This window comes from Mauremys reevesii, linkage group 11 (assembly GCF_016161935.1).
Source record: "Mauremys reevesii isolate NIE-2019 linkage group 11, ASM1616193v1, whole genome shotgun sequence".
Taxonomy (NCBI): Eukaryota; Metazoa; Chordata; order Testudines; family Geoemydidae; genus Mauremys; species Mauremys reevesii.
The window spans coordinates 26673524-26698093 of record NC_052633.1 but is presented as its reverse complement, the minus strand read 5'-3'; the positions used below and the strand labels follow the sequence as shown (position 1 = coordinate 26698093).

The following is a 24570-nucleotide window of genomic DNA, read 5'->3' as shown; positions in this document are numbered from 1 at the left end:
GGAGGCGGATACGGCAGCGCGGCGATGACAGTGATGAGGACGTAGACACAGAATTCTCTCAAACCGCGGGCCCCTGCGCTTTGGAGATCCTGATGGTAATGGGGCAGATTCTATCCATTGAACGCCAATTTTGGGCCCGGGAAACAAGCACTGACTGGTGGGACCGCATTGTGTTGCAGGTGTGGGACGATTCCCAGTGGCTGCGAAACTTTCGCATGCGTAAGGGCACTTTCATGGAACTTTGTGACTTGCTTGCCCCTGCCCTGAAACGCCATAATACCAAGATGAGAGCAGCCCTCACAGTAGAGAAGCGAGTGGCGATAGCCCTGTGGAAGCTTGCAATGCCAGACAGCTACCGGTCAGTCGGGAATCAATTTGGAGTGGGCAAATCTACTGTGGGGGCTGCTGTGATGCAAGTAGCCAAAGCAATCACTAAGCTGCTGCTACGAAAGGTGGTGACTCTGGGAAACGTGCAGGCCATAGTGGATGGCTTTGCTGCACTGGGATTCCCTAACTGTGGGGGGGCGATAGATGGAACCCATATCCCTATCTTGGCACCGGAGCGCCAGGGCACCCAGTACGTAAACCGGAAGGGGTACTTTTCAATGGTGCTGCAAGCACTGGTGGATCACAAGGGACGTTTCACCAACATCCACGTGGGATGGCCAGGGAGGGTTCATGACGCTCGTGTATTCAGAAGCACTACTCTGTTTAAACGGCTGCAGCAAGGGAATTACTTCCCAGACCAGAAAATAACAGTTGGGGATGTTGAAATGCCTGTCGTTATCCTGGGGGACCCAGCCTACCCCTTGATGCCATGGCTCATGAAGCCATACACAGGCAGCCTGGACAGTGGTCAGGATCTGTTCAATTACAGGCTGAGCAAGTGCAGAATGGTGGTGGAATGTGCATTTGGCCGTTTAAAGGCTCGCTGGCGCACATTACTGACTCGCTCAGACCTCAGCCAAACCAATGTCCCCTATGTTATTGCTGCTTGCTGTGTTCTCCACAATCTCTGTGAGAGTAAGGGGGAGACCTTTATGTCGGGGTGGGAGGCTGAGGCAAATCACCTGGCCTCTGATTACGCGCAGCCAGACACCAGGGAGATTAGAAGAGCGCACCAGGAAGCGGTGCGCATCAGAGAAGCTTTGAAAACGAGCTTCATCAATGGCCAGGGTACAGTGTGACTGCTGTGTTTGTTGATGAACACCCACCCCCCTTGATTGACTCATTCCCTGTAAGCAACTCACCCTCCCCCTTCGAGTACAGCTTACTTATGCAAATAAAGTCACTATAGCTTAAAAATCATGAATTCTTTATTAATTCATTATAAAAAAGGGGAGAGAAGTAAGGGTGTGGTTTGGGAGAAGGATAGGAGGGATGGAGAAGGCCACTAAAATAATTTCACATTAATGACAGCCTTCTGGTTGGGCTGTCAACGGGGGTGGAGTGGGCGGGTGCACGGAGCCTCCCCCCACGCGTTCTTACACCTCTGGGTGAGGAGGATGTGGAACATGGTGAGGGTGGTTATACAGGGGCTGCAGTGGCACTCTGTGATCCTGCTGCCGTTCCTGAAGCTCCACCAGACGCCGTAGCATGTCAGTTTGATCATGCAGCAGCCCCAGAGTCGCATCCCGCCACCGCTGATCTTCCTGCCGCCACCTCTGATTTTCCTGCCGATCTTCCTGCTGCCACCTCTCATCTCGGGTGTCCCTCCTGTCCTCACGTTCACTGGCATCTTTCCTGTAATTTGATACCACCTCCTTCCACTCATTCAGATGAGCTCTTTCCTTGCGTGTAACTTCCATAATATCCGAGAACATTTCATCTCGCGTCTTCTTTTTCCTCCGCCTTATCTGGGGTAGCCTTTGGGATGGAGCAGGGAGGCTTGAAAAATTTGCAGCTGCATGAGGGAGAGAAGTATTTAAAAAGATACATTTTACAGAACAATGGTTATAGTCTTTCACAGTGAACAGCACTATTCACCTTACATAGCACATGTGATTTCCCTACAAGGTCGCATTTTTCATCTTAATACTGAGTGCCTGCAGCTCTGGGGTTACAGATCTCACAGACACAGGTCCAGGCATCAGAATTCAGCTTGCATGCGGCCATGGTAAGCCACTGTCTTTCGGCTTCTGCAGTGATTTACCCCTCCCCCCAACGCATGGCTAATACCACGCTAGCTCCCTGCTAATCAACACCCTTCCCACCCCCATCCCCACCCCGCTGCGTGGCTGGTAGCTGGGAAGATCCCCGCTGAGCAAACGCAAAAAAGATTATTGGCATTTCACTCCTCCCCTCCCCCCGCTTGGCTACGTGCAGGAAAGGATTTTTTTTTTAAAGCTGCTGCAGTCCACGAACCCAGTAGGAAAATGGCCATCATCCCCCTTACTTAAATTCCTGATTTTCAACCAGGTTACCCTGAACGATATCACTTTGCTGAGGATAACACAGCAAGATAAAGAACGGATGCTTCTTGAATGCCAGCAATCACCGGGACCATACGCAGCTATGCTTTGCCATGCAGTGATACCTGATTACTTGCTACATGCATGGCGTGGTAAAGTGTCCTACCATGGTGGACGGAACAAGGCTGCCTTGCCCAGAAACCTTCTGCAAAGGCTTCTGGAGTACCTCCAGGAGCGCTTCATTGAGATGTCCCTGGAGGATTTCTGCTCATTCCCCAGACATGTTAACAAACTTTTCTAAGTAACTATACAGTCTGCGAATGCATCCCAAGTCCTCAGGGCAAATCAATCATTAAAAAATGCTTGCTTAAAAAACAATGTTTGATATTTGCAAAGGCACACTCACCAGAGGTCCCTTCCATGGCTTCATTGTCTGGGGTAGTGGTTTGGGAGGGTAATTCCGTCAGGGTGAGAAAAAGCTCCTGGCTGTTGGGGCTCACGGAGTGCTGTGTGCTCTCTGCTAGCTTGTCCTCCTCTTCTTCATCGTCATCTTCCCCGTCCGCATAATCCTCAGCCATGGCAGAGATTACAACCCCCACCTCGGAATCCACGGACAGGGGTGGGGTACTTGTGGCGCAGCCCCCTAAAATTGCATGCAGCTCAGCGTAGAAGCGGCATGTTTTTGGCCCTGCACCGGACCTTCCGTTTGCTTCTTTGGTTTTCTGGTAGGCTTGTCTGAGCTCCTTAACTTTCACTCTGCACTGCAGTGAGTCCCTGCTGTGGCCTTTATCCGTCATAGACCTTGAAATTCTTTCAAATACTTTTTCATTTCGTCTTTTGGAACGCAGTTCTGTTAGCACTGAATCCTCTCCCCATATAGCGATCAGATCCATTACCTCCCAAGCGGTCCATGCTGGGGCTCTTTTTCGATTCTCAGGAGACTGCATTGTTACCTGTGCTGATGAGCTCTCCACGCTGGGGAAGCAGGAAATGAATTTCAAAAGTTCGCGGGGCTTTTCCTTATCTGGCCAGTGCATCAGAGTTCAGAATGCTGTCCAGAGCAGTCACAGTGGTGCACTGTGGGATACCGCCCGGAGGCCAATACCGTCGATTTGCGGCCACACTAACCCTATTCCGATATGTTAATCCCGATATTAGCGCTACTCCTCTCGTCGGGGAGGAGTACAGAAACCGATTTAAAGAGCCATTAAAATCGATATAAGGGGCCTCTTAGTGTGGATGGGTGTGGCGTTAAATCGGTTTAACGCTCCTAAAACCGGTTTAAACGCGTAGTGTAGACCAAGCTTCTTTCTCTTCAAAAGGGGCCAATGCTACAGTGGCACAAATTGTAATGAGTGAGATTTTCAGAAGTGCCTATGTCAGATTTATTTATGGTGGGGCTTGAACTCTTAAATCAATTCAGTACTTTTGAAAATGTTACTTGACATATATGTACTTAATTACTGTGCAGTGAAGTCATCTTTACTCACAACACTTAAAAACATCCTTTCTAACTTGGACACAAAATAGTGCCATAATATAGCGGAATCCTTGAAAAGCCATGTTTCAAATTTGATATGGTTTGTGCAGTTAGTGGCTAAGCCAGAAGGGATTTATCAGTTGACGTTGCCATTGGTGCAAATTCATTTTTGAAGCAGTGCACTGGAAAAAAAAATAAGTGCAAGAATCAAGTGCATATATACCATGAAGGGCGTTTGACTTTGTTTTATTGTGCATATGACTGTCTTTTGTGTGGATGTAGACTGCTCACCGTTGACCAAAAACTCAATATACCCTAACTGTGGAAATATTAAAATCAAGATTCAATCTTTTTTATGCTTCTGGCATATCTCTAATTAAGTGGCCATCTTTATGGATGAAAAATACCCTCTTGTATTGATTCTTAATAAAATAGCTTGTAGTTTAGATCCCTATCAGAATAACTCAATTCTTAGAAATATTTTCAAATGTTTACTCATCATGTCTTCTATACACATTGAACTGGTTCACTTGTATCATATATGGATTATAAATCAAAAATATTGAAAATACTTTATTTAACCGTGACAACAATTTCTCTGTTCCCTTTTGAACATCAAGTTGAATGTGGTGGTCTGTATTTAGGGTGAGTATGGAGAACTCTGCTTTCAGGCTAGATTATTTTGTTAGATAGCCAAGACCGTTCTAAAAAGAACTTAATATTGTGGCTATTTGAAAATGTGTTTTGAAGCTACAGTAGTTTAAAGTAATGGTAGCAGTTCTTGCCAGATCCCATTTCCTTGACTTTCCTGGAACCAGAACATCTGGCTAGAGTTATTAACAGCTTTCAGGATTTTTAGGAAATAAGATGCTGAGCTATTCTTGATTCACATAGCCACATAAAAAAAAAAAAAGGAGTCCTTGTGGCACCGTAGAGACTAACAAATTTATTTGGGCATAAGTTTTCGTGGGCTAGAACCCACTTCATCAGATGTATGAAGTGAAAAATACAACAGGTATAAATATATGAAAGGATGGGGGTTGCTTTACCAAGTGTGAGCTCAGTCTAACGAGATAAATCAATTAAGAGCAGGATACCAAGGGAGGAAAAATAACATTTGAAGTGGTAAGAGAGTGGCCCATTACAGACAGTTGACAAGAAGATGTGAGTAACAGTAGGGAGAAATCAGTATTGGGGAAATTAAGTTTAGGTTTTGTAATGACCATACCACTCCTAGTCTTTATTCAGGCCTAATCTGATGGTATCCAGTTTGCAAATTAATTCCAGTTCTGCAGCTTCACGTTGGAGCCTGTTTTTGAAGTTTTTTTGTTTAAGAATTGCCACTTTGAGGTCTGTTGTTGAGTGACCAGAGAGATTGAAGAGTTTGCATACTGGTTTTTGAATGTTATGATTCCTGATGTCAGATTTGTGTCCCTTTATTCTTTTGTGTGGCGACTGTCTGGTTTGGCTAGTGTACATTGCAGAGGGGCATTGCTGGCACATGATGACATATATCACACTGGTAGATGTGCAGGTGAACGAGCCCCAAATGGTGTGGCTGATGTCGTTAGGCCCTATGATGGTGTCCCTTGAATAGATATATGGATAGAGTTGGCACCGGGGTTTGTAGCAGGTTTGGTTCCTGGGTTGGTGTTTTTGTTGTGTGGTATGTAGTTGCTGGTGAGTATTTGCTTCAGGTTGGGGGGCTGTCTGTAAGCGAGGCCTGGCCTGTCTCCCAAGGTCTGTGAGAGTGAGGAATCGTCCTTCAGGATAGGTTGTAGATCCTTGATGATGCGCTGGAGAGGTTTTAGTTGGGGACTGTAGGTGACGGCTAGTGGCGTTATGTTACTTTCTTTGTTGGGCCTGTCTAGTAGTAGGTGACTTCTCGGTACCCTTCTGGCTCTGTCAATCTGTTTCTTCACTTCACCAGGTGGGTATTGCAGTTTTAAAAATGCTTGATTGAGATTCTGTAGGTGTTTGTCTGTGCCAGCGGGATTGGAGCAAATGCGGTTGTAACTGGGTTTTTTTTTCTGATACTGACTAACACGGCTACCACTGAAACCTATAGCCACATAAAGTAGACTCTCTATTTCTCCAACCTTTGAGAATTTCATGAATGAAATGGACAGTTGATTAGAAACAAGGAATTGTAGCACAAATGTACCTTAACTTTGACAATTTGTAATGCAATTTTCATAATGTACTAGTAAATGCTCTGCAGTATATTTTAAATAACAAAGCTTTAATAGCCCTTCCAATATCTCTCAGTTGTTAAATCTGTGCTAGAAGCAAGACCAGCTCGTTTTGTACTGTTATGCAAAGTGAAGTTCTTTTGTGTAAGGAATTGACATTCTGATCAGTCTTGACATTTAAAACAGTGCATGCAGCTTTAAATATATATTTAATTCATTTTTATAAAATCTGCTCCAGTAGTTTCAATAAGACTTGCATGTCAAGGCATTTTATGAAAAATGAGCCTTTAAAAACAAAAACGAATGAGAGAGGACAGGAGAATTAAAGCAGTGGTTTTGGTATTTTAAACAAAAACTGAAAGATAGGTGGGTAGTTTCTATAGCAGTTTAAAAAAAAAAAGAAAAAAAAAGACACATCCCAGCTTGTGCTTAGTGTATCGAGGGATCAGTCTTTGCATCAAGCCTTTCTTAAACTGGCAATTTGTACTATTAAGGGCGGAGATCTCCCCTGCAATTAAGAACAGCTGCCGTTCTCTTTCATTGAAAATGTCTCATTGTGTTTAATGGTCTCATTTTTTTCGTGTAATTTATAACACGCAAACAGGGTGCCCATCTGCTATGCTGGGAAACTTTGACATGCTTTTAAATAACAATATAACAGAAATGAAACTGGCAGCAAACTCTTAGAATAATTCCATCTCCACTGCAACCTTATAGGCAAGACTTTCCCCATCAAATCTTTATCCTTCATATACAACTTCCTCCACTAGGCTCCATCTGATTTCTTCTCAACTGTCAGGATCTTATTTGAGTAATACAATTGTTTGGTTTCAGAGTAGTAGCCGTGTTAGTCTGTATCCGCAAAAAAAAATCCGAAGAAGTGAGCTGTAGCTCACGAAAGCTCATGCTAAAATAAATTTGTTAGTCTTTAAGGTGCCACAAGTACTCCTGTTTTTTTTACAATTGTTTGGAAAAACACATCCCTTCTTATGATATGATAGGAATAAAAAGATGAACAGTCTTTCAACTTACTGTCATAGCAAACTCAGTACACTTGTTCACTTTTATATATTGGGTAAATAAGAGACAAATTTAGGATGTACAAATAGGGATTTAAACTACCCAAAACCATTGAATTAAATGCAGTGAGATAAGTTATTGTAAAACTGCACTCTTCTTGTTTTGCGTTTGCACATTGAAGAAGGGATTTTTAGTTGCTAAACCCTGCAAATATCAAATCATTGTATCTTTAAGTAAAAAACCAGGGAAGTTTCTGTGTTTTGGGGGAGGAGGGGAAACAGAATGTGTTTGATCATGAGATTGGAGATTTTTCATTTGTCAGATTCCTGCAAAAGAAAGAGATGGCCATCCTTAAGAGTGTGATTTACAGCCTCAAAGAGTGAGTTCCAAGGTCAAAGAGTGAGACTTTCCAGGTGGTATATTGGGTCACTGTTTGAGACAGGGACTCTCATCTTTGGTCCTTGGTGACCCCCAATAGTCCAGGTTTTTAATCCAACAAGCACATAATAGTTTGTTTTAAAATATACACTGCTTAATATTGCATATGAAACACTTTATTTGCCAGAAGCTGGGAATGGGTGACATGGGATGGATCACTTGAGGATTACTTGTTCTGGTCCCTCTGAAGCACCTGGCATTGGCCACTGTCGGAAGACAGGATACTGGGCTAGATGAACCATTGGTCTGACCCAGTATGTCCGTTCTTATGTTCTTACTTAAATGTCCTAATTCATACTAAAATCTAGGGCATGTGAAAATTCTATATTCAGTCCAAACGAGTGGATTTTAATAAAAACAATTATTTGCTAGTTGAAACAAAAACCTGGATGTTTGGAGATCATGAATTTGTCCAGTGTGATTTAAATTTCGAACCGTATTTTGCAGAACCTGCAAACTTTTGACAAAGTCCTGCTTGTTTTTTGGGTGGACTCCCCCCACCCCCCAGTCAAGTATTCTCTCTCACACACACACAGACACACACACACCACGCCCCTTCCCTTCCCGGTTTGATGTAGAAAAAGTCATTTCAGCTCTGAGAACTAACCTACGAATTTCTACTATTTCACTACCTGTTTTCATCCCAAAATTGGGATACAAAGCTGAATTTGTGTGTGTAAATTCTGACAATTTGTGTTTCAGAAACAGTGAAAAATTTCATTTTGATATTTTTGGTTGAAATACAGCATTTTGGTATTCCTGAAATGGAAATGTTTCATTTCCTTTTGTTGAATTGAACCAAAGCACTTTGTTTACAGTCAGATCAACGTTAAACTTCATTTCTGTTGCCTTATGGTAATTGTAATTCAGGCCTGCATTATCTTCCATGGGCCAGGCTATGGAGGATTAAGTCTCCCATGATGCAATATGGATCCAGCTGTGGAGTCTCATGATTCTGGGTGCATTATGGGAGATGTAATCCAGCTAGAGAGCTTAGCTCATAGTGGAGAATGTGAACAATCATTCAGATGGAAAATTCCTGACCAGCTCCAGTTCTTGTTGTCCACATCACAAAAACTCACCACTCTATTTGGCATCTTGTTGAGTCTCAGCAGAGAAGTCAAGGACTGGGTGGGCAAAGTAACAGCTATCTTGTCCCTAGAAATGGTTCCTGTGGTAGATTTGAGGTTTACACACTGCTATGTAAATACTTTACCAAAGCCATATCATAGTTTTTCTAATTAACTATTTTGCTTTCCTTTTATATTTGGAAAAGTCCAGTGTGTTTTTATTTTTAGCGGTCCCACTAGGCAGAACTACAGAAGCTGCATGCTAAGAGTTGTCATTCTGCATCAGACGATGTACCTCCTAAGGAAATGTTCAGGGTACTGGGACTCACTCATGTTAAATCAGGCTCTTGTCTTGTGAGATGAAACCTTTACAGTGTGGTTGTGCTCTGAAAAGTGACTGTAAACAATTGTTTCCCGTGTGTATTAAAGGTCATATCTAGTTACTTTAGACACAAAAATAAGTGTTTTGTACTTTTTGCTCCAGTTTAGACTGTAGAGTGAGCTCACCTAAGTGTTACCAGATTTGCCCATTACTTTGGGGTGTGCTCATTTATTCGGGTTACTTTTCTGGGGAAGGGAATTCTGTAATTCTATCAATGTACTGCTTGGGTCACTTGTGTTTTCATATGGAGCTCTACTTCTGCCTTTTGCAAGTCCCCTCCCAATGGTGCTATCCTGCAGGACCTAGGTTCCCTAGAACTGGGTTACTCCAGCCCCAGAGCCAGGTGAACACACACACATACATTAACAGAGCAAGTCTGAGCGGACCGGGTCAGTCAGCACGGTCAAGCTGACCCCTTATATGTCTCTGGACTCACTGGAGGAAGCAGCACTTTCAAGCTGTCTCTCCTTATGTGTCCCTGGGCTCCATGGACTGGGTCAAGCAGTACTTACAAGCTGTTACCCTTATGCGTCCCAGATTCAGCACGTCCCTATCCCCACCTTCACAACACAATTGTACTGGCAGTAACCTACTTGATGAACAAACCCCACAGTATTCTGGGCGCTGCAGGGATCTTTAGCTTAGGTAAAAGAAGCGTTGCTGCAGAGTGAATGGGGGAAGCTAAAACACAAACGAGTAAAGTTCAGCAAGAGAGAGAGAAGCAACCAACTTAACCATAAAAGTTATTTATTGAATAATAGTGATAACTACACAAGGAGGACTAAACCAACATAACATACATTATTAAAGGTTAATACCTAAGGTAGACATGAAAATGGAGAGAGAGAGAGAGAGAGAGAAAAGGGGTCTCACCGCTCCCTGAAGCTTGAACTGGTCGGGGTTCCCAGATGATGGTGGTAGCTGAGGGTCCTGAGGGCAAGAGGCAGGCAGAGTCCCCAGCAGGATCAGTCAGGAGAATATGGATTCCCAGTGGAACTGATGCCTAGTTTCGATCTAAGCATCAGAACCTTGACTAGAGGGTGAGTAGGGATTTTTGTAGAGAAAATACAATGGTTCAAGGGAGAACACTAGATTTGTTTATAGGTAAGCTGATGACTCAAGGGTTTTCTTTAGGCTAGACAATAGGAGCTGATCACTCTCGGCTATGGGTGGTATTTTCTTCCAGGGAGCTCACAATGCAACTAGGCTGCCTCAGTATTTGGATATCAATCAAGGATTTATTACTAGAATTGGTCTGATAATTGCTGAGCTGGGTGTGTGCAGGCGTAGGTTCATTAGCATCTGGAGCAGAGATTCCCATGATGCAGTGCTTCCCTGCTTTTTCTGGTCCCAGAGTTCAGTGTGGTTCTCTGTTCTCCATTATGTACGTAAATTGAGATGTCTTCCTGTCCCATCTGTCATGCAGATGAGGCTAGGGGAGTTGTCTCTGCTCTCCATTCTGTATGCTAATGGAGATTTCTTAATCTTGTCACCCTTGTCAGGAGAGGTCTAGGTGTGTCTCCCAACGCGCGCCCTTCGCTGCTCTCTGCAAGTTTTTTCCTCTGATGGGTTTTGGTTTAAGCAGAGGCTGGGGTGGGGGTGAGGTGAGGTGTGTCTTTCATGAGTCAGGCTGGATACTGCACCCTGGTTCCCCAAGAACACAGAGGTGTCTGGTATCATAAGAGAGTCAGCTGAAATGTATTGCGACTTGTGCATCAACAGAATTATTGACTAAGTTCCACTCAGTTACAGTTGGGCAAATGCCAATGAACACTAATGGCGATGTACATTATATTGCAGAGGGCAGAATTTGGCCTCTAGCACTGCTTGCTGGTGGTGGTGCATTAGAAAGAAAGAAGCTGCTTTTATTGTCCAATTCCAAGCTTGATTTTGTGGGGCTGGCAAGCAACCCCTTGCCAAGTCAGTTTCCAGAGCAGAACTGCCAGAAAGGCACCCTTTCCTTTTTGTGAGATGTGCTTAAAGCCTGTTTATGCTACATATGTAGCAATGTTGGGGTTTCTCTTCGTAATATAAACAGCCCCTAATTATGTTTAACAGTGCATCTGAACCACGCTAGTGTCTTGGATGTGCCCCATTTACAGAGTTGTACAATGATCCCATCTACAGAGAAAACCAAGTATTTTTTATTGCTCTCCCCCCAGTGGGAGGATTTTGCTTAACTCTGTAGTTTGCTATAAAATGCTAGGGTGACCAGATAGCAAGTGTGAAAAATTGGGACAGGAGGTGGGGGGTAATAAGAGCCTATATCAGAAAAAGCCCCAAATATCGGGTCTGTCCCTATAAAATCAGGACATCTGGTCACCCTATAAAATGATAACTAATTTCTTTAAAATATACTGTTTCTTTTAATGGAATAAGTATGTTGAACTGCACAAATTAAATGAATATCAATTTTGTTTAGGCAACTTGCGTTTACTGTGTCTTGTTCAGTAGGAAATTGGGGAGCATTGCCATCTGAAAAATTTTCAAAGATGTGCTATGTTCAATACAGCACTTTCACAGAAACCCTGAGTAAGAGCCCACGTATGGGTATTTTGAAGGTTTAAGTTTTGAAACTTCCAGTACAGAAAAGGCTTTGTTTCTCTTCAAACTAAATGCAAGATCATTATAATTCAACAGGTGTTAATCAGATGCAACCATTGATATGTTCCTGAAACAAAGGAGTAGTTAAACTCCTAGAAATGTAGCAAGGAAAACCGTTTGTTTTTCATATTTCCTCATTACTGCCCTATTCAGCTGTCATACAACAAATACACATGTATCTTGATGTGCCAATAAATGGTGGAATGTGTCAGTCGGGGAAGTGAATGTGAAGCTTTACAAGCCAACTGTTAGAATAACAAAGTTCCGAAAGGTTAAATAAAAACACACAACTTCAGCCACTAGTCTTCCTGATATTATACTGAATTTTTTCCTTTGACTGCAATCACTCACATGCAAAGCTCAGTGGAGTAAGCAATGGCAATTTGTTGGCACATAAATTATATAGCTTTATTAAAGTATCCATATTTTATATATATAAAAAAGTCCAAAATAGACTTTTTACAATAAAAAAAGAGAGGAGAGGCTGTAGCTGCTTAGGCAATAGCACAGATACCACTAGAGCAGATCTGTGTTAGGAAGTAAACTGTTCAATTACATATAACTTTCAGCTAAGGGTTGTAACAACTTGGTTTCTGCAACTTTTTCCTCTCAGAAATAAACTTCAGTCCCGTAGAGCTATAATGCGTCTTAAAACCCACAAACAAGCAGTCAAACAACTTTTCTTCTTGGAGTTCTATGGAAAAAGGCATCTGTCTCAAATCCCTGCAATACCTATCATTGCAGATACTTTTGCTAATGCTCTAACAGGCTCAGCTGTGTGTGTTCAAATGGTGAAGAAGTGTCAGTTTGGCTGGCACGGCTACCACTACTGCATGGTAGGTGTGTGATTCCTTGGTCAGCAACTGACCTGGAAAATGCTGTGCCTCTGAAACTGTCCCTTGAAGTGGGAGTCATCCTTTAGCACTAAATCCAGAGGGTAGGTAGTGTTACAGGTAATGAGTACTACTATTATGTGGGGTCTAGCTTGTCAGCATTGTTTCCAGTAATAGAGCTATGGAAAGAGGAAAATGAAACAAACTGCTTTGCTGGGGGAGGGGAGTTTAGTGACCATTTCAAACTGCCCTCTCTCCAACCCCAAAACGCTGAGCTGTCCGTTCAGCAGGCATTTGTGCACCGTCAGCATTGGGTGGAGGGGTGTAAAATCTTGACATAAGACTACTTCTCATCTTTTTTTTGTGCTCTTTAGTATAATTACAGGTAAATGTGAAGAGATGAATTAGGTGTAATTGAAAGATGGGAAATATCATTCACCCAATTTATAGGTCATGTTGATTGTGTTAAGGAGATTTCTTCCTGCTTTTTAGAAGTGTGTGTTTTTGGAGTATTTTTCAGTACCAGAGTCCTTATTCAGTGATAGAGGTGATGCACATACTTGAGAGGATAAAAGGTGTGTCTGCGCTGCAGCTAGACACGCGCAGCTGGCCTGGACTCATGGAGCTGGGACTAAGGGGCTGTTTAATTGTGTTGTAGATGGTCAGGGTCAAGCTGCAGCTCAAGCAATGTCTTTTAGAGTCTGGGCTCCAGTCCAAGGCCAAATGTCTACACCTCAATTAAACAGCCCCTTAACCTGAGCCTGAGTCAGTTGGCACAGGCCAGACGTGGGTTTTTAATTGCAGTGTACACACATGCCCAGAGTCTCTTTGACTTGCCTCACATGGGGAAATTTCCATGGAGCTGTAGTTCCTATGGGGCTAGAAGGCTGTGATCTGGGTATAGTGTGCTGGGGAGAACCAGGTGCCCTGCCCTTGGGAGGAAAACGTGCGAGTTAAACCTCTGTCAAGGGAGATTGGATGCAAAGTTAAAAAGCATCTCTTGACCCAGAACATGCCTGAACTTTGCCTTATCCTGGGGAAGATAAGAAAAGTGAGCTCTCCTTTTGTTGTGTGAGTAGAACAGGCCTGAATTAACCGATAACAATAAAGTCGGGAGTGTAGAGAGATTGCGTATGAGTGAGAACTTTCCCAACACTGGGCTTTCAAATAAGCTCCTCTGACCCTAAAGAAGACTGTTCGTAAGTGTTCTGCTGTTGAAAGTTAACTCTCTTTTTGTAACCAATGAACAGAATTCTTCTTCTGTAAACTATGGCTACTTTTAAAATCAAATGGGTTGGGGTATAAAACTTCACTCGTTAGTTCTGTGCCTAGTAACATCACACAGTTTGCAGTCTCCCACATAAGTAACATAATATATGAAGGTATACTGAAGTAAAATGCTCCTGCTATTGGTATGGCAACACCCATTTTTTCATGTTCTCTGTGTATATATATTTTTCCACTGCATGCATCCAATGGAGTGGGTTTTAGCCCACGAAAGCTTATGCCCAAATAAATGTGTTAGTCTCTAAGGTGCTACAAGTACTCCTCATTCGTTTTGCTGATACAGACTAACATGGCTACCACTCTGAAACCTTGATAAATTACAGTTTACTAATTTATTAACACTTCTGTATTAACATAAAAATATCAAGCAGATTGTCCTCTACATGTGCAAATATAATTAGCTGAATATTGTTTACAGTATATCCTGGCAATATGCTTATCAGTGATAGGGGAGAAGAAAAGGATTACAATGGCTGAGTTCCAAGGACAGTGACTAAGTATACGAAAATCGGAAGGCTCAAAAAATAGAATTTTTTTTAAAGTAGAGAATGAGTTAGAAATTACATCCCAAGACAAAGCAATAGGCCTCAATGTGAGATCTGAAAAGAATCAGGGATTCAGTTAGGCTTTGGCTACACTTGCACTTCAAAGCGCTGCCGTACTCCACCTCCCTGTGGGGAATAACGTACAGCGCTGGGAGCTACGCTCCCAGCGCTGGGGCTTTGACCACACTGGCGCTTTGCAGCGCCGCAATTTGGAGCGCTGGAGAGGGTGTGTTTTCACACCCTGCTGCAGCGCTGCAAATTTGCAAGTGTAGCCAAGGCCTTAGACTCAGAGACATGGAGGCTATTCCAGATGGTGGAGGCATCTTGGAGGGGAGGATCTGCCACCTGCTGTGGAGAGACAAGGGAACAGAAAACACTGCTGTTTGATTAACCAAAGGAACATGCTAAGTAACTGCAAACAGAGGAAGAGATAAGGTGGGGGAATTATGGAGACAAACCTTGAGAGGTAAGAAGGATGAGGAAAGAATAGCTAGTGCAGAGGTGAGAGAAAATCATCATCTAGTCCATGGTTGTTAACCATATGTAGAAGGGTATTTTACTATTGTGAAAGGGACAGATGCCAGAATGAAAATGATCAAAGAGGTTGTTTTTGGAGTGGTATTTAAACAAACAATGACCATTTTTATTTAAACAATGACATTTTTCTAGGTTTTGCTAAGAAAGGGAAGATGAGAGATGAGTGCTCATCTTACAAAAACGAGCAGGGAATTTAGAGGGGGGGCAGTGGTGGCAATCTTGAGCACTCAGGTACATGGTGAGTGATTATTGCTGCAAAGGGAGCAAAAGTTTGGAGGCAGGAAGAGAGAGGATACAGTCATTAAAGGCCAAATTTGGAAAGGTGCCTGAAGTGTGCAGAAAGGTGCCTGTTGGGATTTTAAATTTGGCCCTAAGTGTCTTTTGCTAAAAGGGTGGTGTCTGAGAGATGGGAGGGAGGGAAGCAAGGGAAAGTACTGTGGATGGGGATTGGAGATAATAGTTGGTGGAGGTGGTTAGTAATCCATTGTAGTTAAAATTGAAAATTCCTTGCAAGTAAAAGTGGAGCATGGAGCTTAGTAAGGTTGTCAGTGCTTTTTGCATTCATGGAAGTAGTCTCAATGTAGTGATTAACTTTCAGATATTTATGTTCTTTAGTTTTATTTCTCTGATTAGCAAGTCCTCAGTGAACATGTACTCCAGCATCCATGGATGTAAAGAAAGCAAAACACAATTTCGGGGTCAAAACAAACTTTTCAAAATCAGTGATAATTCCAGTTTGAAAGTACACAGCCTAAAAACTTGGTGCTATGAAAAGTACTGTGGCTGTAGAACAAAGAACATCGTGATTGAGCTAGATATGGGTAGCATTTAGGATTCAAATTGTTCCTATACTTAGATCTCAACTAAAGGAGAACTTCAGTAAATACTGTATCCTTGATGTGGTAGGAGAATGACATGGTTGATTTTATATTAAAACTTACAAATGAAAGAAGAGTTTATAATAAAGTGTGGCAAATGACATTGCTGACCCACTCATAAAATAATTCAGAACATATGGTTCACAACTGTCTTTTAGCTAAGAACTACAATAAAGATCTATTTAGATTCTGTAATTATATGGTGACTCAGAAGAGTGGCATGCGGTTTAGGTTTATAGTCATAAATGTTGACATCATTGAGGAGTACACGTTAATGTTTCCAAAAGAAAAGGAGAAGTAGGAGGATTATTTGTGGTCATTAAATTATTATAAAAACTAAATTGAGATCTATTTTTACAGAGCATGAGACCATTTTTAATAATTGTTAATAACGAATAGAGGATGTACCTGGAAAAGGGGCAGAGATCTAATTTTTATTACACAGACAGAAGAAGACAGAAAATATATAAAGTACTCTACAATAATGGTGTATCGTTAAATTAGACATGATGGATGAATCTGTTATTTTTTTATTTTAAATAAAGATTTATGTTCCAAACTCTGACACAGATGGCACTAATTCTGTGTATGCAGTGCCACGAATGCAGAAAATTCTTTAAAAGGCTTGCTACTAAAACACTTCCTTGACTATGCCTTCTGGAACTAAATTTGGGAAGACATAGCCTGAACTTCAGGGTAAACGTACAACTTGCATGAGGGATGTTTTATTAACTGTGTGTATGAAATTTTTGTCAATGTAAGTGAACTTGATTTGTCTTGTGTGTCTTTTTGATATGCTATTTGAATATTGTATTAAGCTTTCTAGCATTGTATAGTGGTGAGGTTTCCTCAAAAAAAGAAAACATTCTGAATAAACACAAAACACTCCTGGCTGAATTATGCAAGGTCAGGTGATTTGGATAAAAATGACTGTTTTTTCCTCTTTTAAATTTCTTTTGGCGGCTTATGACCTTATACTTCAAGTTTCCGTATGGAGAAAGACTTTGTTGCTTGTGAATTGTTTTTCTGAGGTGATTTTTGTGTGTGTGTGTGAAGACAGTCAGTAAGGCTGTACAATCCATGTAGGGCTAGTGATAGTGGCATTTCAGCACTAGAGAATTCAGTGGCCTTGTTAGAGGTGAATAATTTTAAGGTGACATGTTCAAGATATGAATTAGGAATGTGTTAGTTGCCCTAAAATTGCTGATGAGGCCTCCACACTGTTTTCTGGGGTAATACTGTCAAGCGTAGGTGCTGGAACTAGGGGTGCTGGTGATGCTGCTGCAGCCTCTGGCTTGAAGTGGTTTCCATTATATACATGGTTTATAGTTTGGTTCATTGGCTCTCAGCACCCACACTATACAAATTGTTCCAGTCTCCCTGCTGTCAAGTGAGGACAGATGTTTGCAAACATGGTATTTCAGTAGTAGAAATACCAATTTGTTTGTGCTGGGGTGGTATTCTTGGAGCTGATGGATGAGACAGTTTGAAGGAGAAACAGCACTGGATTCCATGGCTGGATAGGCTTGGTGAGCTAACCATTCTGTGACTTCACTTAAAAAATGACACTGTAATGTTACTCTCTAGATAAAAGCTGTCTTCCAGAAACAAACCCATGGAAAACACAGCTTGTGTTATTAATATCCCATCTACCTAGGAAGGAATAATGCGGAAAGGGATCTGGGGGTCATAGTGGATCACAAGCTAAATATGAGCCAACAGTGTAACACTGTTGCAAAAAAAGCAAACATCATTCTTGGATGTATTAGCAGGAGTATTATTAACACGACATGAGAAGTAATTCTTCTGCTCTACTCCATGCTGATTAGGCCTCAACTGGAGTATTATTTCCAGTTCTGGGTGCCACATTTCAGGAAAGATGTGGAGAAAGTTCCGAGAAGAGCAACAAAAATTATTAAAGGTCTAGAAAACATGACCTGTGAAGGAAGATTGAAAAAATTGGGTTTGTTTAGTCTGGAGCAGGGGCGACTCTAGGTATTTTGCCGCCCCAAGCATGGCAGGCAGGCTGTCTTCAGCAGCTCGCCTGCGGGAGGTCCCCGGTCCCGCGGATTTGGCGGTACGCCTGCGGGAGGTCCGCCGAAGCCACGGGAACAGCGGACCCTCCGCAGGCATGCCGCCGAAGGCAACCTGCCTGCCGCCCTCGCGGCGACCGGCAGAGTGCCCCCCTGTGGCTTGCCACCCCAGGCATGCGCTTGGCGTGCTGGTGCCTGGAGCCGCCCCTGGTCTGGAGAAAAGAAAATTGAGAGGGGACATAATAGTTTTCAAGTACATAAAAGGTTGTCACAAGGAGGAGGGAGAAAGATTTTTCTTCTTAACCTCTGAGGATAGGACAAGAAGCAATGGACTTTACTTGCAGCAAGGGCAGTTTAGGTTGGACATTAGGAAAAACTTCCTAACTGTCAGAGTAGTTAAGCACTGGAATAAATTGCCTAGGGAGGTGGTGGAATCTCCATCTTTGGGGAATTTTAAGAGCAGGTTGGACAAACACCTGTCAGGGATGATCTAGATAATACTTAGTCCTGCCCTGAGTGCAGGGAACTGGACTAGATGACCTCTTGAAGTCCCTTCCAGTTCTATGATTCTATGATCTCTTCCCTGCTCCTTCCCTGGACCCCCACTGCTGCCTGAAGGCCCTTGGCCCATTTTGCTTCTTTCCTCATAGATTGCTTTGAAAGAATGTTGCTTAAAATTAACTATGATGAACATATTTGCACAGATAAGCCTAAGAGGCATGTGTTACGCATGCAAGTGTATCTGCAGCACCTTTTAAGGAATATTATTCCTTAATATTATTCTCTTTCTGAATATGTCCTACCAGAGAATCTTGTGAAGTGCTGTTGCTACTGTACTTTGGATGCATGACAATAGGGCTGCTGCCAGGAATTGCATCATGATCTCTCAGCAGCAGTGGAGTCTTTTCTTTGCTACTGTTGTAACATGCTGGCCATATCGCAAATCAACTCTATTTCAATGTTAAACACATTATACCTTTACTTTCTTGTACTTTAAACAAATTTTCACCTCTAGTTGAATCATTGAGTTCAAATTCTAAAGATGCATGGGCCCCTAGAACATTATTAAAAGTTTTAGGAATCGCCTCATCAATGCCAGATACATCAAACGGAGTTGGACATTTTTGGTTTGCTGCGGTTAAAGTGGCTAATGCATCAATCTGTTCTTAAATATGACATACCAGTTAGTGTCTTGTTTTTACATCTTGTGGGCATGGATGTTTCCAAACCATCTTGAGCTGTGATCTTGTCTAATGTTATAAACTAAGCAAGATCAGGCCTAGTTAGTACTTGAATGAGATCTTCAGGGAACAACCAGGTGCTGCAGGAAATAATGTTGGCAGTACAGTAGATAGCACTCTTAATAGCACTGTATGATGTGCTGTATACAGTTTCATTGTCAGCCAAAGATCCAAAGCGTCTGACAACTGCTATGATTTTGTCTTGTGGCCTGTGTGTGTATGTTCCAGTATAGTGGGCCTGAAGTCTCTGCTAACGCAGAGAAGGTGTCAATTCTTAATCTGTTTTTTTAGCTCCAAATTATGTGACGCCACCCTAAATTTGGTTTTCAAATGTCTGTAATTCAGCTAATCAGAAAACACGAAAATATGCTGAGAAACAATCACAAGCCATGGACTGATAGTTAATGTTTTAAACATACTCTGTGTACTTTAACCATTCAAATTATATTCATAATATTTTAATAAGATTTTTAGGGTTTCCCCCCACATTTTAGAGGGGAAATTGTTTTGGAATATAAAGTGTCGTTTTGGGATATAACATGCAGTAGTTTGGAGGAAATTTGCATGAATGAAGGAGTGGAATGGGAAGTATAAGATCACAATGGAGATTTGACTGATTTCCTTCCTGCCTGAAGCATCTTCCTCTCAGTGGAAGAGCAGAGCACCAACCCCACCTCTTGTATTGTATGATGGTAGTGATATGAAGAAGATAAATTCTAACCACAAATACAGTTGAAATAACAAGTTGATACAATATCTCATTGCAGTGCTTTGATTGTGGGTTGTAAACTTACATTGTTACTTAACTCTGATAATACTGGCATTTCTTACACTGGCAGCTAAATGAATGCATACATGGACGGATGTATGTCTGCAAATTCTGAAGGCTTTAATGAGTCTCTAAAAGAGTGTGGTGGAGGGAAGTAACTTCTGTTTCTTTCCCAGGCCCATTCTATAAGTATAATTGTGAAGTAAATCAGTAATCACAAACATCCATGTTAGACTTTATTGGCTCATAGGATTCCAAAGAAGCTTCAGTTCTCCATTTACCATGTGGTATAATGCTTAGAAAGTTACATAGCATTGTTTTAATGCTATCTGAACCTCAAGGACATACTGTATTATATATATAAATATATAAAATCTTAATGACATTAGCTTATTTCTTTGCTAAATTCATCATCTTTTACTTTACAGATTTGCTCTGTCAGATGAAGCATACAGATCCCTCAGGGACCAGGATAAAGATCAGTGCATTCTTATTACTGGGGAGAGTGGTGCTGGAAAAACAGGTAATATACAGCTTTGTCTTCTCCATGCTCCCCTCAAAAATATGAGAAGGGGTTGGACTTGTCTCTTCGCATTTGTTCCATGCCGTAAACTAATTGCAGGTGTGACATTGCATTGAGTGGTGTTGCATAAATGCAATTCCATTGCACTCGTGCGATGTTATATCTATGTGCAAAGCCATCCTTTTGGTGATGCTATGTTGCAGAGGTCAAAATAAATTGAGCACTCACTTGCCTTGCAGAATATATTCCAAACCTATGAAAACTCGCCCTCCCCTGCCATTTTGGGATGGGTTGAATCCCTGGAAAGCATTCACTTAAACCTTTAAATATAGGACTTTTAATTTCTTACGCTATTTATATAAAAACACAATGGTGATGGCCTTATAAATGAAATCTCTCATGCTGTGCTTAGCTACACTTAGTATACTGGCAAGCGTACAAGATAACTGCATGTCTCACAAGCAAAGCTGGAATAATTTTTTAGAAAATTCTCAGTTCATTGAAAGGTATGGAATCATGTAGAGGTAAATGTCACTTTCATAATTGTTCACATTGAAAGCTCATTTTAAAAAAACAGTTGCATTATAGTCTCAAATAGCTCTGTTATTAAATTGCTGCTGTGGAAAAGAAACAGTAGGTACAGAACACTTAATTTGTTTCTACATCATCTGAGTGATTATTTCTGAAGCCAGGAATACTTACAGTTTATTTTACATCCAGTAAAAAAAATAAAATTGGTGTAACAAATGAAACTGCCATGTGTACATATTGTAAGACTGAATAGAGAGTTGCTTCTTTTGGGGGACATAGGGTTGGAAGGGTTTTGCACCTTAGTGTGCATTCTCAAAAGTTATGTCCTTTTCTTTATTGCCCCTTTTGTGAATCCTGAATAAGAGTCTTGGTCATTCTGTAATTCTTTCCTTTTCCAGTTCTGTGATATGAAGAAGGGTGGTCTACAGGGTAAATAAGCATTTTAAAAATAATCTTAAATTCCCTTAACACAAGTTCACTGCTTAGTAGTTCAAACTTCATTAACAGTTTAAAGGAATTCTTTAGCAATATATTTTAACCTCACATAGTTCCTTCAGGGTTATGAGCAATTTAGCAACTAACATGGAATAAATCTACAATTATTTGTAGATTGCATAACAGCAGACGTTAGGGGAGACTGAATTACTTGCCTATTCTATACATACATGATGATTCTTATGTGTTCAGTAGCCAAGGTTATTATGGGCATGTTAGAAATACTGAGATGTTCTTTTCTCTTTAAAAACTAAATGGAAAACTACAAGAAGCGATAGTAAAAGTAAAGGTTAGGATTCTGACTAAAGTTCAGGTCAATGAATAGATGCCAAAACTGCATTGCTGCAAACTCTCATGATATTTGTTGTTTTTCTTAAAGCACCTGAAATCTGGTCATTACCTGAGAACTTTAGCTTTCTTTTTTTTTTAATTAACGTTTCTAGCCCTTTTGATTGTGGGGAAAAGCATGAAATCATGAACCCTAAATGTGCGAACACCAGAAGGCAAATAAAAATAATCCCAATCTTATAAATGTCATGATTTTTTTGGTGGTCAGAATCTTGACTTCTAAATGTTTGGGGCTGGCAATACTGAAAGTCTCTGTAATGTGATCAGTTTCTTGGTTTTAGCCTGGAATTTACTTTGACTGTATTATTTCATTTTCTTTTTTGTACCACTTACTGTTTGTGGAGTTGTGCAAGAATATGTCACATGCTGCCAGAAGTGAATATGATGTTATGGTTAAAATAGGAGGCTATCCAAAGTTCCGAACAAAATAGTGATTAGATATTGATTTAATGTGCAGTGCTTTATTGGCTTAATGTTGCAGATTAAACCACAGTTTCAAATAAGAGATATTAGGAGATAATTTTCAAAATTTGCATTGATTTCTCATTCTGATAGCCTTTTCCCTCTGCTCTGGATTTATCCTGATGTCATCAGAAAGTGCACACTTACCCTAAATTACATTACATTCGCTTTTTTCGATCAAAGCTTGAGTAGCCCTTCTCAAAGAATTTGGACTGTTCAGGGAGATTTGTCAGATCAGATAGCTGAGCAACACTTAAGCATGCAGAGTAGTCTCTCATTTCACTGCTGCACATCAGCCTGATTGTCTCAGCACCATTAGGCGCCCTTGATCCATGGTAAAAATCTTCCATTTCCCCACAACTACTGTCCAGTTTAAAACTAGCTGTCGTCCTTTAGGGAATACCGCCAACAAAAAAAATCACATTTGTCTTAGAAATTTCTTACCTGCTGTTTCAAGTGGATCCTTTTGGACTACAATAACGAAGAGATTAGAGAGAATATTTCTTTCTGTTTATTTTGTCCTTTCAGCAGTACTTTGTGTGTAACCAGTTTCATAGCTTTCCCCTGTTTTTGTCAAGGTCTAACCCAACAGGGTAGGGAGAAAAACTGATTGGCTGAGGAGATTTGGGCGGCAAGCGTAAAACCTGAAATAACCCTTAACTTGTTTTGTTTTAAAACTGGCCAGATAAAAAAAGGGACGCAATCGTTTGTAATGCCCTGCTACTGCCTTCATACCGTACAGATGGGTGCTTTGTAAACAGAGAGATACACAACACTTTATTCGCCATAGAAAGGCCTGCCATTTTTCCTTTTCTTGTCTCCATTCCACTTCTACTGCTCCATTGAAAATTGCTCCTTCAGCACTGAGGGATCTTCGTTGTGGAGGATGGGCATGAGGCTCCAACTCATCGGACCTCATCCAATCACTAGTCCAGCTGCCAAAAACTCTTCTTCACCCAGAAAGATTGCAGGCATTCCACCCACACAACTCGCTGGGGAGGGAAACTTCCATGTAGAAATAGAACATCATTCCACTTACCACCTGAGCTAGGGTTGCCTAGGATTGTCCTGGAGTCTCCAGGAATTAAAAAATAATCTTTAATTAAAGATTGTCATGTGATGAAACCTCCAGGAACATGTCCAACCAAAATTGGCAACACTAATCTGAGCACGAGTTCAGACTACAAATGTTGATTTAAATCACCATTTATCCCTTAGCTCAACAGCCACTGCTGCCCACAGATTTTATATGACAGATTCATATTACTGCATTAAGTCAACTCTTTAAATCAGCCTCTCTTTATTTTTTGGGGAAAATAATTGTAGTTTAATTAACAGATTGCTTTCACCTCCAATATGGTTACCCTTTCCGAGGTATAAAAGGTATTAATATGAAGCTGACATGTAGCCTTGAAAAGATTTGTTCAACTTTTGCTTAAAAAAATCACTTGATGCTCATATCTTCTTTTGGTTTTGGTTAAGATTTGGAGAATGATTATGCTGATATTATTAGATCTATCAGAAGCCTTTCATATCATTGACCATGAGGTGGTGTCAACTGTCTTGTAGACGTGAGTGTGTGTAGACAACATTGTGTTGCAAATGTTTTGGCCTTTCTGAGATCTCTGTGAGAAGAATATTTGGGCAGACAGGAGTATTTGCTCTGGCAACCTTCTCATGGGTTTCCCCAAGGTGTGGAAATATTCTTGGTTTTGTGGATTGTGTTTTCTTACACAAAGAGGGTGTCTTGCTACTTCTATTTTTCTCCTAATATTTCTAATCTGTCAAAGGTACCTTGAGACTTGCATAGGTTTTTCTCATATGTTGAAATTGAAATAAAGTAAAAGTTTGGATGTATATCCAAAATTATCCAGACTACTTAGGCTAGAAAGCTGCTTGGGAGTCTCATTATGTTTCTAGTACATATTGGGCTGAGGCAGACTGGAATACGAGACCAAGAGAATAGTTTTTTATTTATTTTGGTACTTCTTTTTTTTTATTCTAATCTGCAAGTAGGACATGCAGAAGCATGTAAATTTTTTTAAAAATATATTTGATTTTTGTTGACCATCAAAGATTCAAGTCAGTTTTTCTTTTGCCTATTCGTACGTCAGGTGTAATAGGGAAGACCCTCAGGAGTCCTTGTGGCACCTTAGAGACTAAAAAATTTATTTGGGCATAAGCTTTTGTGGGCTATAACCCACTTCATCAGATGCATGGAGTGAAAAATACAGTAGGCAGGTATAAATATACAGCACATGAAAAGATGGAAGTTGCCTTACCAAGTGGGGGGTCAGTGCTAATGAGGCCAATTCAATCAGGGTGGATGTGGCCCATTCCCAACAGGTGACAAGAAGGTGTGAGTCTCCAGATAGCCCCCAAATCCTGAAGAATTTTGTGAATCATCTTATTTTACACTTCTACATCTTGAAATATTACACGTTTGCGAAGCTTTGTTAAGGCAATCTGCGGTAGAGGCAGACTGTGTAAC

The 24570-nt window shown here is 41.2% G+C and overlaps 1 protein-coding gene across 4 annotated transcripts in view; it reads left to right on the top strand.

Moving 5' to 3' along the window:
- Positions 1 to 24570, top strand: part of MYO1B (myosin IB) — a 180812-nt gene that overhangs the window by 58465 nt on the left and 97777 nt on the right. For all 4 annotated transcript variants that reach the window (XM_039494200.1, XM_039494198.1, XM_039494201.1 and 1 more), the window contains exon 4: positions 20149 to 20243. In XM_039494200.1, the coding sequence (XP_039350134.1) occupies positions 20149 to 20243 (95 nt within the window). The remainder of the gene's footprint in view (positions 1 to 20148; positions 20244 to 24570) is intronic.